An 18,043-nucleotide genomic window follows, 5' to 3' on the forward strand; every position below is an offset into this window, starting at 1 on the left:
TACAAAATACCCCCCCCCCCATCTGGTCACCCAGGAAGGAGGGATGACAGCAAGGTCACCCAGGAAGGAGGGACGACTGCAAGGTCACCCAGGAAGGAGGGGTGACTGCAACGGACTTCTCGGGTTTGGAGCAGATCAGCGGCAAGTGACCGGAAACTAATCATTTTCAGCGCCGCATTATTGTGGCTAGTGACCGCAAAGAGTTAAGGAGTTGACTTTATATTTCCGCCATCATGCCTGAACACAAAAAACATCAAACTGTGTTTAGAGTTTTGTTTTAGATAAGAGTTTTACAGCACTAGCAACACAAATAGGTAACGAAAGTGCCATCAGAGACCTGAAACGTTACCAGAGAGGAACATTCAAAGAAATGAAGGAGAAGAAATGGGAAGATGATGCACGTTTGATAGTGAAGGAAAGAATAAGAAAAACCAGTCCAGACAATCTGCCAACCAACCATTGTGTGCAACAGAAAAATGGGAGTCACGGCCGAACAGCAGTTTCGCACATACAGTGTGGACAGGTGCTTAGAGAGGAACAATGCATAGACGCACATACAGTGTGGACAGGTGCTTAGAGAGGAACAATGCAGAGACGCACAAACAGTGTGGACAGGTGCTTAGAGAGGAACAATGCATAGACGCACATACAGTGTGGACAGGTGCTTAGAGAGGAACAATGCATAGACGCACACACAGTGTAGACAGGTGCTTAGAGAGGAACAATGCATAGACGCACAAACAGTGTGGACAGGTGCTTAGAGAGGAACAATTCAGAGACGTACATACAGTGTGGACAGGTGCTTAGAGAGGAACAATGCATAGACGCACACACAGTGTGGACAGGTGCTTAGAGAGGAACAATGCATAGACGCACATACAGTGTGGACAGGTGCTTAAAGTGAGAAACAAGATATACATGTATATATCACAACCATCCAATATTTCATGATAATGACATCATCAGTTTGCAGGATGGCGATTGGCAAAGAGTCTCACAGAACCACTTAATTACACAATCTGAATATAGTTGAACATTAGAAAAGCAAAAGAGCACAAGCGAAAAATTGACTGAAGAAACTATCAAAGAAACGCTCATTCAGCGATGGAGAATAAAATCAAAGGGAGTCTTGTGTCGTTCAGTCAAAAAATGTCAAGCCTGAACAAATATCAGCCAAGTCCTGGGTTTCAAAAAACACAAACCAATCATTTCAGGCTCGGAAATCAGTAAAATAAACACTTCAAACCATACACATAGTTTTTAAAAAAATAAAAAAACTGTTCTCTCTTCTGACAATTTTAACCCCTTCGTTGCCAGGGAGTATGCGTTCCTCTACAGTCAGCACTGATTTTCAGCTTAGCTCGTTTCTCGGGACAGCAGCCTAGAGTTTAAGTGTTAATGGACGTGCAGTCTAGAGTTTAAGTGTTAATGGACGTGCAGTCTAGATCTAGATCGTGACATACATCAGACACCGTGTCTTCAATTGTCACTTTTCTCACTTTTCCTATCCCCCATTTCCTCCCTTCTTACTCATAATTTCGATTAACCTGCAAACCTAAGTCAAAGTGTGAATTTATTTGACTTGAAGTCAATTTGATGTTTACGCTTTACGAGGGTGGGCAGCCACCCACAAGCCTCGGTCTATGTTTATTGATCTCTTGCAAGCCTCGCAGCAAAGTAATACTAGCAAATTTGGTACCGATACGCGTGTCTTTCATTCCCGAAGATGAATCTACGCAGGGCTTGAGGCTAAAACTTAGTACAGAAGAATTAGAGATAGGCAACGAAGGGGTTAATGTGTTGGGGCTTTCCATTAAGCTAAGTACTCCAATCTGGGAGCTTGTCAATTCCCAAACCCCCTTAAAACATTCAAATCTTCGCTTGACAGACAATGAGACCATAATTAAGTAAAGAGTCAATTTTAAAAAGTGTTTAGGTACAACAAAGGGTACCTGAAAAAGTTTTCAAAACTGGACAAAATTAATATATTCAATTTAACTTCCTTTTCCATTAAAAGCAACAACAACAAAAAAGAATTTTAAAAATATACACGGAAATCAACAAAGAAGTGTATAATGACGTATCTATCTGTGTGGAATTCACATTTCTAGGGGACGCCTATCAAAGAGAGCAAGAGAAGAGATCAAACAAATCACAGCAATGATCAAAACCAGATCTATGTAGACAGATGTCATGATGCGCGCACTGTTTACGAGCTTTGAAAAAAAGCCAAAAAAGCAATGAAATAACCCAACCTCTATATACCGTCCCTCAGAGATGAAGAGAAACCATCCACAGAATGACAGCAAGGAAGAGAATAACGATGATATTAGGTTTCTGAAATACTCTAAGCACTGTCTACGCCAAGTTCTACTGTAGAACACAACAACACACAAACTTCCGTTTTCTTTAGTTTCATTTTGAAAAGATAAGTAACATTCCTACATAACTCACAGACTATGAGAACCCAATATAATTTTTTTTTTTTTTAAATCAAGATTCAAAATTCTGAGTTAAACGTAACAAACAAACACTTTCTTGCCTATGACAGAATGACTTGGTAATATGATCACATTTGAGCCCAAGAATATTACTGAGCCAGCAAGCAAAAAAAAAAAACACAAAAAAAACCCAAAAACACCTTTAAAAAAAACTACCAAATAACATGTAATCAATAAAATACTCCTACACATTGCTATTGCTCCACACAGGACAGCTGCAATAAATAATCAGTGCATCAGTATGTACTCGAAATTACGAAAAATATGAAATACAAAAATATCACGATACGTATTCATGACAGCCGCCGTACACAGTGCCGGCCAGACGTAGGCCTATTCCCAGAGGCCTGTGGGACGCTGGTCAGGCGTCAGACACACTAGGCAAACAGTCTCTGGACATGAACACTCCCGGAACAATCCCAGGGCAAAGAGGAAATAGTTTTTGGACAAATAAATTTGTTCAGGTCACATCATAACCCCCCCCCCCCCTCCACCCCTCCCATTTTTGTATTTCTTTTTGCCAAATTAAAGTTATCAAACGATATGCTCTGAAGTTACAGTCGCCACAGCATGTCTACATATGCATGCGTTCCAAAAACAATAAGCAATAGACTTGTCTACACTTAGATCTGCTCATAGTTCAATCTAAAGCTGAAAAAATAACTGAATCAGTAGTTGTGGCAGAAGTCATGATAATCATAACAACAATAACACCAGAGCTTCTGTAACAGCTTAAAGCACCCACAAGAAAAAAATGTTTCAAAAAAGCCGACAGATTGAGCAAATAGACTCTACCTCCATCTACACCACTCTTCATGCATTGGCTAAAACAGCACCTGGACATGGATGGCTGGTGCCTCTATAAATAAATTATTGATGATCTGGTCTTCTTGCCTTTTAGTGAGAAAACCTTAGTCTAGACCAGAAACTCAAAGAAAAAAAAAAATAGAGGATTCACTGTTCAGATAGTCTTCCCTTGTCTCTTAGTTTTTCGTTTTAGTAAGAGTTTTACGACACTTGCAATATAAGGTCATATAAGTGTAGAAGATTGGAGGTGTTACAAAAGAGTAAAAAACATAAAAAAGAAGGAGGAGAGACAGAAATGATAGTTGTTAGATAGGAAAGAAGGACCAAACCCCACCAGAGCACCCGGCCAACCACCCACTCCCTTGTCTCTGAATGAACAAATTAACAATGCTTTGAAGGGGAAGCCCTTGTCCACAGCAAAACCCATCTTTAGAGTGTTCAGTAGGTATATTTACACCCCTATCAACACAATTCAGACCCGCCCCCCCCCCCCCCCTGCATAACAAGAAGACCTTTTGCATAGCTAGGTTACCCCAGAGACAAGTTAATGAAAGGTAGCCGCCTCTATCAAACTAAATCTTTAAAACGTAGCCGCCTCTATCAAACTAAATCTTTAAAAGGTAGCCGCCTCTATCAAACTAAATCTTTAAAACGTAGCCGCCTCTATCAAACTAAATCTTTAAAAGGTAGCCGCCTCTATCAAACTAAATCTTTAAAAGGTAGCCGCCTCTATCAAACTAAATCTTTAAAACGTAGCCGCCTCTATCAAACTAAATCTTTAAAAGGTAGCCGCCTCTATCAAACTAAATCTTTAAAACGTAGCCACCTCTATCAAACTAAATCTTTAAAAGGTAGCCGCCTCTATCAAACTAAATCTTTAAAAGGTAGCCGCCTCTATCAAACTAAATCTTTAAAAGGTAGCCGCCTCTATCAAACTAAATCTTTAAAAGTGACCAGACTACATCAAACTAAATCTTTAAAAGTTCCCAGACTACATCAAACTAAATCTTTAAAAGTGACCAGACTACATCAAATTAAATCTTTAAAAGTTCCCAGACTACATCAAACTGAATCTTTAAAAGTGACCAGACTACATCAAATTAAATCTTTAAAAGTTCCCAGACTACATCATAATGGGAAGAAAAGAGCAGAACAGGAAGCAATGGTGCATTTGGAAGGTGGGGGGGGGGGGTGTTTGAGAATTTGTTAATTACCCGTTTCATGTGAAAGTGATTCATTATGACCTGTGACCCTCTGTAAGTGCCACTGAACTGAAAGACAAAATTCCCAAAGGCAGAAACACGGATGGGATTTATTTCTTCCTTTTTAACCCATTGGAAGGCATCTGAAAAGGGAGTAAAATCACTAATATCACATCCACAAAGCCAGGAGTATCAGGGTCCACGGAACTTCTACGAGATTATTCCAGAAACAATCAGAATTTAAGCAGAATTGACATCCAAATTGATGGGTTAATTTCAGGGATCAATTATGCACACATCTGTGAACAAACAAATTATACAAGAAAGAAAAAATTATTCCACAGACTGTTTATTTATTTATCTCCACGTCATTTGGCGCATCTGACACATCCATCTCCTCATTAATAGTGAAAGACCCGGGAATGTCCAACAGAACGTAACAACAAAACCAGACGGCCAGCAAACGCCACGACCACCCAACGTCTCGGCAACTGCTCGAGTCCTTTCACAGCAGCGGCACTTTCTCATGTTGCGTTTCCTCCAGCGGAAGACAATAGCAACACGGCTGGGGAAAAGGGGGTTTTTGCTTTTACCTTTTGTCGGAACGTTTTTCCACATCTCCCATTGAGCTATACGTACACGTGTCGCGGCGCTTTGGAATCAGGCGCTCGTCAATTTGTGGGCGTGTGGAGTTTTGGGTATCAGCTAAAAGTTTATTCATTTGTCTTTTCAATGAAAAAAATACTCATCTACCTTGAATTAGAAGACTAGATATTTGCAATTGAAGGGGGTAGGGTCACCTGGTTCCAGTTATAACATTTGTGAGAAAAAGTTTGGTAACTTCAAAAGCTTGAGAGTCCTTGAAACTGAAAAATTACATATCTTATGCCTTCAATAAATGTCTTTAGTACAACCCACAAGGAAATGTGGGGGGTTTTTTTGTTGACGTAAAAGGAGTTGAGCCAAAAAAATTCATAAAAATTGCCAAACTGGCTAAAAAATGCCTTTTTCTTTGATTTCCATATTTTGACGAGCGCCCGATTTCACCACGATGCCTCACAAATATCAACCACGAACGGCAGAACAGAGCACACCGTGAGTCCGGCTTTTGAAACCGCTGAGCACAGAAAACTTTTGACATCATCTGCTGATTTCTATAGTACAATGTGGAGGCAAAAACAATCAAATCAACAATTTATGAGATACGCATTGCCACGTACAGAAAAAAAAAAAAAACATTTCTTTCACCTCCGGCATTCCTGGTTGTGACGAGCAGCTTTCTAGACAACCATCCATGGTACGGTACGGTACGGTCGTCTAGACATATGATTCACATACGGCTGTGAATACTAGAGGCACCACCCGCACTGTTTCTGCAACATACGCTCCGCAAATGACACACTCCTCTCATTTCTGACAAACAAATGCAAGTAATATAATACATCCAGTTCATTCACAACATCCACTCAAAGGCACACAAACCCTGCACATAACCATATACCTCAATTCATTCACTTTCCACGTCTTGGGCACTGAGCGCCAAATATTCCAAGTAACCTTGAAAAAGGTTTAAAATAGAAGGAAAAAAAAGACATATTAATGAAATCGCATCTCGACAAGAAAAAAAACCTGTATCAATAAACCAAAAGAAACCTGCCCAGATGGTGGTGCTCACAAAATACACATCAGGAGTCAGACAACAAGTTGATGCTTGTACTGCAGAGAAACCGGTCGCACTCCCACCAGGGACATACTTTACTTTACTTTTACTTTTCCGATCCAGCGGCCATTTGGGTTCTAGCCCTTCGGTCTGTCGATATGGCAAAGAATTTGCAGGTTTTAATCAGCTGTGCTTTGTCGCTGTATAGAGTGTTTCCGATGTCTGGGGAGGCAGGTAGGTAGGTGCTACGCAGGTCACCAGGGACATCAAAGTGAACAGTTTTACGTTCCATCATTTTCGGAGCTGTCATCTAGATCGCACACAAGATACCCAGAATTTACAGGACTACATTCTTTAAAAAAAAATTTTTAAAAGATGTGAAGATACTCTGTCTCAAAAACTAAAAAATAAGCTGCATCAAAAGGAAAATAAAAATGTGAAAACTCCAAGTTATTCAGCATTTCTTGAATGTGTAGAAAATTGGCATCCTTTTTTTCCTTTTTCTTCAGAGCAAATGATCAACCAAAACTACTGACTGGATCGTGTCAACGCCAGTACACTGACTGATTCCTCACGGCTGAGACATGGGGGTTTTGCTTAATAAGAACACATCATATCACGACCAAAACAGACCAGGTTGACTGCAGTACGTACATCAACAGCAGGAAACTAGGTCATATGACAATATGAAAAGTCCAGAGTGTTTCGTAGTGGACGCATTATTAAATCCAATGAATAAAAAAAAAAAGTCTAATAATAATAAAAATACATTTGTGAAAAATATTGTGAAATGTCAAAAACAATGTTCCCGCTGGTCTCAAAATGAGATGAGTTGGGAACAGCGAAGGACGACTCTCCAGTCTTTGCCAAATCTCAGTTCAGCATATCCTGGGGAACAAAACAAAGAAATGAAATGACAAAAATGATCAAAAGTTTTCCCAAAAAAAATTTTTCAGACATTATCCAAGGACCAGAACCGTCAAGGAGTAAATTATGAAATAAAACAAAGCAAGAACATAAATCCAGATCTTTCACAACTTGACACTGATAAGAGGCACACAAAACAACCTAAGCAAATTACAGAATTAATCATAATAATAATAATAATGGATTGCATTTATATAGTGCATATCCACTTATGCAATGCTCTATGCGCTTAAAATGATACATATTATGGATTTACAAATCAATTTTAAAGGTACATAGTGTTACATACTCGTGCAAACACATATTCACTCATGCACACACCACACACACATACATTCACAACAGCTTAAGTCACACACCCCCCCCCCCCCCCCCCCCCTCCAGTATTACCGGGTCCACAGGGAACTGAGGGCTAAATATAGCTCAGTGCAGTAAGCGTTTAAACAAATTTTGAATTTCGAAGTCCCATGACAACGTTGCATGTGCTGAAGAAATATGTCGTCAAAATTCTAATTCTGAATGGGAAAAAGCAAGCAAGCATTCATAAAGTAGATAAAATTGATATCGAGCGGTGAAGTTAAAAAGCCGGACGTTTTTAAGACAGTTGTCAGGTAAACCCGAGCTTCACAAGATCGACGCTAGTCCAGTGAAGGACAGCCGTTGCCGGCTGCCGGCACCATGATGCCGGCTGGCTTTCTATTGCCTGAATTTCTGGCCACAGCCGGCAAACTTTTACCCCATAAGTTTACTCATATTCAAGTTAACTCGAACTCAAGTTTACTCGTATTCAAGTTTACTCTAGTTTATTAATACTCAAGTGTACTTAAGTTTACTCGTACTCAAGTTGAACTCAAATTCACTCATACTCAGATTTACTCAAGTTTACTCAAGTATACTAAATCTTACTAAAGTTTACACAAGTTAACTCGTACTCAAATTTACTCATGCTTACTCAAGTCGACTAGTACTCCAGTTTGCCTAAGTTTACTTGTACTCAAGTTTCCCCGTACTGAAGCTTACTGGTACTAAAGTTTACTCAAATTACTCATATTAAAGTCACTCATCTTCAAGTTTACTCAAATTTACTCATACTCAGATTTACTCACGTTTACTCAAGCTTACTTGTACTCAAGTTTATTCAAGTTTACTCAAGTTTACTTGTACTCAAGTTTATTCAAGTTTACTCAAGTTCACTGCACGAACACAGCACAATACTCACGTCATCCGAATCGTCGTGGTAGGACTTGAGCTTGGGCTTGGCCTCGCCCGGCAGCCACTTGCTGGGCTGGTGCTGTGGAGACCTGTTCTCTTGCTCCACCTGCCACGGACAGGGAGAAAGTTTTTGTTTTCGTAAGGGTTTTACAGCACTTGCAACACAATAGGGTCGAAGAATAGATGTGTTACAAGAGAGTAATATACACAACAAAGAAGTTTTTGTTTTAGTAAGAGTTTTGCAGCACTTGCAGCACAATAAGGTCATATAAGTGCCGAAGAATAGATGTGTTGCAAGAGAGTAACAAACACAAAAAAAAGAAGAGGGAGAGAGAGATAAGGACAATAGATGTTTGACAGGAAAGAAGGAGCAAACCACATCAGAGCACCATTCAACCATCCACAATGAGTAAAGAACAATTCAGAATTTATCACAAAAACAAAAGAAAACAAGACTTTTTTTTTAAAAATTAAAAAACAAAAAAACTTTTCCCTGCGTAAAAAAACATGGAAGAAAAAAACAAGTCAGATCCTTACCTCTTCGTCGGAAGACTCCTTGTAGAGAGTGTCATGGCTGACGAGAGCGTTCTCAAACTCGTCATCGCGATTGTCCGACTGGTTGAGCATGGAGTATCTGTACACCACTTTGCTGGGGACACACAGGGGCAGAAAAGGTCACTCAATTAGGGTTTTTAATTTGAGAAAGAGTATTACGCCGCTTGCAACACAATAAGGTCATATAAAAGAGCCGAAGAATAGATTACGCGTTTCAAGAGAGTAACATACACAAACAAGAAGGAAACATACCCAAAAAAGAAGAAGGAGAGATAAGGACGACCGATGTTTGATTGGAAAGAAGGAGCAAACCACACCAGAGCACCCGCCAACCACCCACTCAACTAGGGTTTGAAAAACATTGTTCCGTTTTACGTCCCAACCCACACAATAATTTTGTTTTCAATTAGCATTCGGATCCAGCCACCATTTGGGATCTAGCCCTTCGGTTTGCACAATTAGCATTCAAGCTGAAGGGCTCCCAACTCAAATGGCCGTAGGATCAGAGAAAGACCATGGTATGTCTGTGTCTGTATTGCTGTAACATTGAGTATTTATGTCTGTATTTATGTACTGTATGTATGTATTTCTAATTATGTAGTAACGTACGTATGTTTGCCATTGTAAAAATTGAAAAACAAATATCCCCCACGGGATCAATAAAATGTAATTCTTTATTGTCATTATTTATTATAAGCACAGCTGCAAGCTACTCAAAGCCAAAATACAAAACTCCACCCATGTGGCAGGTCAAAATGGTCTGGTAGGCATTGGCCAAGCAAACCTCTCCTACTCCCTCCCCCCTCCCCCTCCAAACTCTTCACACACACCTCTTTCCTGGTCCCAATAAATCCAAGCTATTCAAAGCAAAGCACACACAGCAAAAACAATGGGAGAAACGGTACGGGACACCACTCCCAATAACTCAAAGGCAGCATCCTTTTCATTTTTAGTTTAGTTTTAGTAAGAGTTTTACGGCACTTGCAGAAACATAAGGTCATATCAGTGGTGAAGAGTAGAGGTGTTACAATAGAGTAACATAAAGTTAGCAAGAAAATGGCCGCCAAAGTTTGGTGACTTCTAAAGCTTAAGAGTCCTTGAAAACTAAAAAATTACATTTTTTGTGCCTTTAATCAACATTATTCAGAAAAATCAACACAGAAGAAACGTGCTTTTAAATGGACATAAGAGATGTTGAACCAAAAGAATAAAATTTGAAAACAATAATTGCCAAACTCCCAGAAGAATGCTGGTTTCTTTCATTTCCTAATTTTGACGAACGCCTGACAGACCAAGTCGTTTCACATATTTAATACATTTTTACACACTAGCAGGCACCTCTATGACTCAGAAAGCCGGCTGTTTCGTCCCTGCCCGAAAGGATCTGCACGGCCTGAATTGGATACAACATCCGGGAGGCAGACAGACAGATAGACGGACGTGCTTGACTTTTTAATTATTTTTTTTTGGGGGGGGGGGTGGTGGTAACTTCCCCGCTCGAGAATCGAACCCTAGTTCTCTACCACAGGCACCAGTGAAGGGCAAGCTGCTACGTCACCACAGATGCCAGATTTGAGGTGAAAGTTGAAAGTGACGACTAACGGTATATCAGGTGCATAGGTGAGTAAGTAAATAAATAACAAGCACACAAAGCGTTCATTTCCAAAAGGGTGAACATCAAACAAAAGTGTTAGTGTAAGGAAGGAAGGAGGGAGGGAAGGAGGAAGGGAAGGAAGGAAGGGGAGAGGGAAGGAAGGAAGGGGGGAGGGAAGGAAGGAGGGAAGCAAGGAAGGAGGAAAGAAAGGAGGAAAGAAAGAAAGAATGAATGAAAGAAAGAAAGAAGAAAGAAAGGGAGACAGAAAGAAAAGAAAGACAGAAAGGCCCAGCAAATATACCGAGGTTTGGTTAGTGATGAGAAAAAGGGCATTCTTTTTCTTCCTCTTCTCCTCTCCTCCTTCTCCTCCTCCTCCTCCTCTTCCTCCTCCATCATCATGTGGTTTCGGCGTCTGGTCAAATGAAATGATACAACTACAAAAACAAGCGAACAGAGGCAAAAATCTGAAATGAGGATATTACGATATCAATCCTTTCATCTCGTTGTGCAGCAAAACGGAGACTGAAAAAATCGAAGGACAGTAAAAAACAAACCTGACAAGAAAAGCGAGCGCAATAACGCATGATTTCAGCACTGACTTCTATTTGAGGAACTGGTGATCCAGCCATAGTTTGAGGTCAAAGCCGTCAATTTTGAGCTGCCACATGAAAAATTGTTTGGTCTCAGCCGTCAATTTTGAGCTGCCACATGAAAAATTGTTTGGTCTCAGCCGTCAATGTCCGCTGCCCATATAAATACTGTTCGATATTCCTAGAACTGTGTACATCCACATCACAGAACGTTTCCTGCGGAAGGTTGTGGCGGCAACAGCTTTGCCTCTGCCCGTACAGATTACACGGATGCCACTACGGAAACTTAGCAGAAATACCCCCAAAAAATGTTTGCGAAGCTGCATTTGCAAGCAAAAAGACAAACAATAGAAGTAAGTAATATGTGGTGAAACAGAACACAGGTGCTTAGAATAATAGCTGTTCTACGTGTGAAAATATTGGTAATAAGGTGAGGTGGGGGGGGGGGATAAAAAACCGGAAAAAGGCTTAGTTGAGGTAAGGAAAAGTAAGGAAAATTCCTTCCCTTAGAATTACAACGTTCTATCTGACATTCTCAGCCATTTTGAGTTACTAGGAACATGAAGTCAGATTCCAAACGTTCTCTGCTCTATCAAAATTATAAGATTTTTCGGAGTCGTTATCTAGATAGTCAAAGAATTGCGTTAGAAAAAGCTCGACTTGTTGTGAAACTCAAAATGCTTAACGTCAAATTTCTCAACCCCAGGTAATGAGCAGTGAGAACTTTGTAATTCTGAGGTGGTAATAACCAGAGCACCCACCAGCCACCCACGAGAGGAAAAGTTTAATTAAGTAAAAGTTTTACAGCACTTGCAACACGATAAGGTCATATAAGTGCTGAAGATTAGAGGTGTTACAAGTAACAAAAATATATAGATACAAAAAAGGAGAGATAAGGTCGATAGATGTTTGATAGAAAAGACGGAGCAAATCACATCACCAGAGCACCCACCAGCCACCCAGGAGAGGAAAAAGGTGCAGGCCACCAAAAAAAGCTTCTGAGAGAAGAAGAAGAAGAAGGAGCAGACATTATAGCGCTCACAAAAGACAGAAGAAAAGAGCAGGGAGCGACAGAGCACCTTGGAACCACTTGAAAAAATGAAGAAAAACCCACTAGAGGAGCACCCATCAGCCTCCCTCCAAAAGAAGGAGGACCTACCACACAAGAGCGTTTATTAACAAAATCGGCAAAAAGAAGCGGAAGGAGCAGAACACACCAGTACATCCAACAACCACTCGTTATCAAAATCGGTGAAATGAGACAACGGAAAGACAAAAGAGGAAGACGAGGAGAACAAGTAGGAAGAGGAAGACAAGAACAAGAAAAAGAAGAAAAAGAAGAACAAGAACAAGAAAAAGAAGAAAAAGAAGAACAAGAAGAACAAGAAGGAAAGCAGCAATAACAAGAACAACAACACCCCCACACAACCAAACATCATCAGTTTTCAGGAAAAAATAAATCAATACAAAGAGTGGGAGATGGGGAAAAAAAGCAAAAAACAAAAACACACCAAAAAAAATTAAAATACAAAAACAAAACCCAAACACTCACTGTCTGCGCAGCAAGACCAGCTTGTAGCCAAAGAAACCTCCGACAATCACCATGACCACCAGCATGACCATCACGATGGACACCACCACGACCTTGGTGGTGGCCATACCCTGGGGGAGAGACGGATAACGGAAACATAACAATGATGGAATCCGTTCTTTGCTGCCAAAGTAAATTCATTATTCTTTTTTTAGTTTTAGTAGAGGTTTCATGGCGCTCGCAACTGCATAAGGTCATATGAGCGCCAAGGGGTGGATGTCAACAGAGAAGTCCTTACAGGGAATCAGACTTATACTCTGCTAATCTCTCTAGCTTCAACAACACAAAGTCTGTTTCAACTATCAAGGCGCCCCGGAAATAGAGGGTCACAAGAGTGTGACAAACATACAAAAGAAGTAGAGGGAAAATGACAATAGTAAGGATTAGGAAAGAAAAAGCAGCAATTCCCTGTTGCAGTTCAGGCACAGTTATGAGCATGACATTTATGAATCAGCCCATTTACAATTTACAATTTTACTAGACTAACATACTAGGCGAGTCAAAAAGTAATGCAAGTTAGTTCATAACTTAAAGAAAAAAAAACACACTAGCATTTACAATACCTCAAATTGAAGGGGAGCATCTGAGGATCAGATTTTTATTTCTCAACATAGTCTCCATTTCGTTCAATAGCCACTGTCCACCTTTTTCTAAGTCCACATATGCCAGCTGCGTAAAACTGCGCAGGTTGGTGGTAGGGGTACAGCAGTCTTGATTTCTCAATTGTTTCCATAGTGTTGACCTTTCAATGGTTTTTTTCTAGGACCAAAAATGTGGAAGTCTAAAGGAGCCAAATCGGGAGATTAAGTTTAGTGTGGCAGTGTTTTCCACAATAACGGGGTGATCGCCTCCCTTGTTCTGGTACTCGAATGCAAGCGGAATTTTCATGGTGAAAAAACACTCTTTCCGAATTCAAATTTGGCCTGACTATTCGAATTCTCGCTTACAGTTGTTTCAACGATTCACTGCAGGGTTCACAATTGACAGTTGCCCCTCGTGGTGAAGAAAAAATCAGTGAGAAGCACGCTATGAACGTTAGTGCTGGGCGGATGAGTTCCCGATTCTTGAAAGCTAGGAATCTTCGGAATCGACTCCGAACCCAATTACTTATTTTCTAATGATGTGATTTTTTTTCCGGTGGTTACCTTATTGGCTCCGAACGTCTTCAGGATTTAGGTTAACCTTGATTTCGGAACACTACGAAGCATCAACTTTTATTTTTCAAAAATAGATTCTTTAAAAAAAGAAATTTTTAATGATAAAACCGTTGGTTTACGTAAAAAGGAGAAGGAACACACGGGTCCTCCGAGATTTTTCACCTTTGTCCGAGAACGCTAGGTGTAGATCTTTCCTATCAGAAGATCAGGGGTGTGGCAGAAAGACAGCAGTAAGGAGGAGCCAAGGAGTAGCAGTAGAAAGAAAGGGCACATTCTGGGGTAAGGGAAACACAAGTGTCAATCAAAATCTGACAGAACGTATTCCGTGTAGGAGAAACACAGCAATGATGGAATGTGTTCTGGGTTTAAGAATCACAACACGTATCTGTCAAAATCTATGATGGAACGAGTTTCTGGGTTAAACAATTAATAATAATAATAAGAGCATTTGTATCCCGCCTTTCCCCACAGCATGGGCCCAAGGCGTACATAGGAGATTAAAAACGCATTCATACTAACACCATACAAATTCATCATGTGCGCACTTTTTGACAGCAACATTCTTTCAGACAATAAAAAATGCTTATACAAAAAGGCAAAGGTACTGACCATCAAATAAAATATTTCTTAAATAGATGTGTTTTGAGTCCCCTTTTGAAGGTATCAAGTTGATGGTGTGTATGGTACAACGAGTTCTTGAAAGTATGAGGGAGACTGGTTAGTTTGACCTTTGAAGCATAGTAGGGCTAACTTATATTCAATTCTCGCTTTCAGTGGAAGCCAATGGAGCTCTTTACGTAGGGGAGTCACATGATGGTGTGTTGATTGCTTAATACTAGCCTGGCAGCATTACAATATGTATCTGTCAAGAACAATGATGGAGCGAGTTCCGGAGGAAGCGAAACACACAACAATGAAGGAATGTGTTCTGGAAGGAAAAGGGAAAAAGACAACACTGCCGTAAGCTGACAAAACCCCTTTTTTTTTCACTTTCGGAACCAATGTTTTTATTTGCTAAATCGAAAGCCTGATCAGTTACCCTACTTGTATGAAAATCATCAAAGTGCAACTGTGACTAGTTTTTTAATAAACCTAGAATTCAAATTTTAGAAGAATGACTTTTTTTAATGGTTACGCCAACTAAAAAATCACTATATCTCGAAACTGCTATGAATATTATTGTGGTTGTTATCAGTCCAGCAACAGCAGGGCTCTAGCCTTTCTGTCCAATGCCAAGTAGTCATAAGTGCAGGTTTGCTGCAGCTACTGTAATGTTTCATAGAGTGTGTTGTCAACGTTAGGTCTCGGAGGGAGAAGGGTAGATGTGAATATTAAAAAAGGCATTTTGTCAGGTTACCACAAAAAACGTATAAATCTACAAAAATTACGGATTGAGTTCCAAGCCCCCTTTCTCTAAAACGTTCCGTGGTTTACCTCATCGACTGGCTCCATGTCCCCAGCGATCGGTGCCTTACTCCCCTCGCCACAGATGCCTTCCTCTGTGATAGTCAAGCTCTTGGGTTGGAATTTGCCCGGTTTGCATTTAGTGCCTGGAACCAGGCGGTAGCTGAAAGACACAGAAAAGATGCTTGTTTGTTTGTTTTAGTACAGGATTTACGGCGCTCGCAACTGCATTAGGTCATACGAGCGCCAAGGGGAGGATGTCAACAGAGAAGTCTTTACAGGGAATCAGACTTACTCTGCACACCTCTCTCGCTTCAACAACACAAAGTCTGTTTTTGTTTTTGTAAAGTGTTTTACGGCGCTCGCAACTGCATAGGTCATATGAGCGCGCGGAACACACCTAATATTTTCAGTTGGTAGGAAATTTTGAATTTTGCCCGGGTGGCCGCCGAAGCCTACTCTTATCGATTTTAGACCACCAAGGGATCTTTAACGTGCGCAACTTGCACACGGGCCCTCCGAGATTTTTCGCCCTTGTCCGAGAAGGCTAGGTGTAGATCTTTCCTACCAGAAGATCAGGGGTGTGGCAGAAAGACAGCAGTAAGGAGGAGCCAAGGAGTAGCAGTAGAAAGGCTGCAGAAAGAGTCAGGAGCCCAGAGGAGGGGGCAAAGGAGGTGAGGGGGTGGGGGCAGAAAGTGGAAATGAAAGCAGACAACAGAACATTGTTAGAGATCAGGAAAGGATGTGAAAGGAGACAATTTTAGAGAAGAAATTTTTTGGTCGCTACCCGGAATCGAACCCGGGACCTTTGAATGAGAGGCCAACACCTTAACCTCTAGGCCACGAGAGCCCCACACAAAGTCTGCTTCCACTATCAAGGAATGCGTGTGAAAAATATACAAAAGAAGTAGAGAAAAAAAAACGATAGTAAGGATTAGGAAAGAAAAAGCAGTAGGTCCCTGTAGTAGTTCAGGCACAGTTATGAGCATGACATTGTTGGATCAGCCCATTTACAATTACAATTCTACTGTGCATTAGAACGAGAAATGTCCCCCCCCTTTGAGAATGGCCTAAAGACACCTTAACCTCTAGGCCATGAGACGATCACAACTGCATAAGGTCAAATGAACGCAAGCAGATTAGAGGTGTTACAAGAGAGTAACAAACATAAAAAAGAAGAAGGGGAGATAAGGACGATGTTTGAGAGGACAGAAGAAGCAAACAACACCAGAGCACCCGCCAACCACCCACAGTAAGTGTGTAACTGCACTTGCAACACAATAAGGTCATACAAGTGCCGGAGATTCGAGGTGTGACAAGGGAGTAGCAAACACAACAAAGAAGGAGGGGAGATAAAGATGATAGACGTTAGAAAAGAAAGAGCAAACCACACCAGAGCACTCGCCAACCACCCACGCTACCAAGCGTTGTCACCACTGCCAAAAGTAGAATATAATGTGTGGCGTCCTGGTAATAACAGGCCCTCATTAAACAATGACATCAAAGAAACCCAACGTTTTTCCTTTCCCTGCCCATTGAGCTATTTCCATCACATTTCTGGTTTTGGGCTCTTTACCATTTAAGTCCATTCAAAAATGCATTTCTGGGTGAATTTTACTGAAAAATGGGTCAAGGCGAGGAGGAATCAGGGGCTCGTCAATTTTTGGGCATCTGAAGTTATTGATATCATCATAAAGCTTGTACATTTGCCTTGCTTTAGATTTTAAAAATACCCATTTATCTTGAACAAAATTCGAGATATTTGTTATTGAAGGAAGTGGAGATCGCTTGGTTTCAGAGATAAAATTAGTGAGAAAATGGTTGCCAAAATCTTGTTATTTACATAGCCAGAGAGTCCACGGAAAATGATAATTTACATTTTTTTGTGCCTTTAATCAACATTTTTCAGTAAAACCCACACAGAACTGGGTTCATAAGTGGACAGGAGTGTTCAGCCCAAAAAAAATTTCCCATAAAATTTGCCAAACCGGAGGAAAATGCCAATTTCTTCAATTTCCATATTTTGACGAGCGCCTGATTTCACCACGCCCCCTCACAAATGTAACATTCAGAGACATGTAGCACACAGGCAGTGACAACAACAACAAAAAAAGTACTGTTGAAATTTCCCAGCACGTCCACCCACTATCAAGAGAAAGAAGAGGTTGTCTTAGACAGGTGGCATTTTGGACAGAGCCATAACAATACAGAAAAAAAAATTCCAGGTGGTAGGTGATAGTTTGTGAAGATGATTGTCTTGGAGAGGTGGTTTTTAGAGCAGGATCAATGGTGCATGCCAGGCATCGTGGTGAAATCAGTTTGGGTTTGTTTTTTTCGATTTGTTTTCTTTTTTTTTGACCTATCATCTTTCATGTCCATTTAAAAATACATTCTTTGTGGATTTTACAGGAAAGCGTTCATCAAAGGAACAAAAAAAATGTAAATTTGCAGTTTCCAAGAACACTCAAACTTTGGAAGACATCAAACTTTGGCAGCCATTTTCTTGCTAATTTTACCTCCGACACCTCACCTCCTTCAGCCTCAACTATCTCGACTTCTACTCAAGGTAGAAGGGAATTTTACTCATCAAAAGGAAGACAAAGTAACAAGTTTTCAGATGATACCAATAACTCTAAACGTCCCAAAAATTGACGAGCGCCTGATTCCGGCACGTGGTAAGACAAATATAAACGGGAAAACACACCAGCACTCACCCGACAGTTTCCAGCTTGATCAATTTTCCGTTTTCACAGATGTCCAGCTCCTCCGCTTTGATGTCCGGCTGGCGCCTACAGGTTGTAGACCCCGTTGGACGATAGAATCCGAAATCACTGAAAGATTGG

General features: G+C 40.6%; 1 protein-coding gene across 1 annotated transcript in view; it reads right to left on the reverse strand.

Moving 5' to 3' along the window:
* Positions 1-2,476: 2,476 nt before the first annotated feature.
* Positions 2,477-18,043, reverse strand: part of LOC118478818 (sortilin-like) — a 16,680-nt gene continuing 1,113 nt past the window's right edge. The window contains exons 2-7 of the mRNA XM_035973114.1: positions 17,915-18,031; positions 15,231-15,363; positions 12,601-12,710; positions 8,847-8,958; positions 8,317-8,415; positions 2,477-7,058 (exon numbers count right to left, since the gene is read on the reverse strand). Coding sequence (XP_035829007.1) covers positions 7,044-7,058; positions 8,317-8,415; positions 8,847-8,958; positions 12,601-12,710; positions 15,231-15,363; positions 17,915-18,031 — 586 coding nt within the window. The 3' untranslated portion in view covers positions 2,477-7,043. The remainder of the gene's footprint in view (positions 7,059-8,316; positions 8,416-8,846; positions 8,959-12,600; positions 12,711-15,230; positions 15,364-17,914; positions 18,032-18,043) is intronic.

This window comes from Aplysia californica, unplaced genomic scaffold (assembly GCF_000002075.1).
Source record: "Aplysia californica isolate F4 #8 unplaced genomic scaffold, AplCal3.0 scaffold01008, whole genome shotgun sequence".
In the NCBI taxonomy this organism is placed as follows: Eukaryota; Metazoa; Mollusca; class Gastropoda; order Aplysiida; family Aplysiidae; genus Aplysia; species Aplysia californica.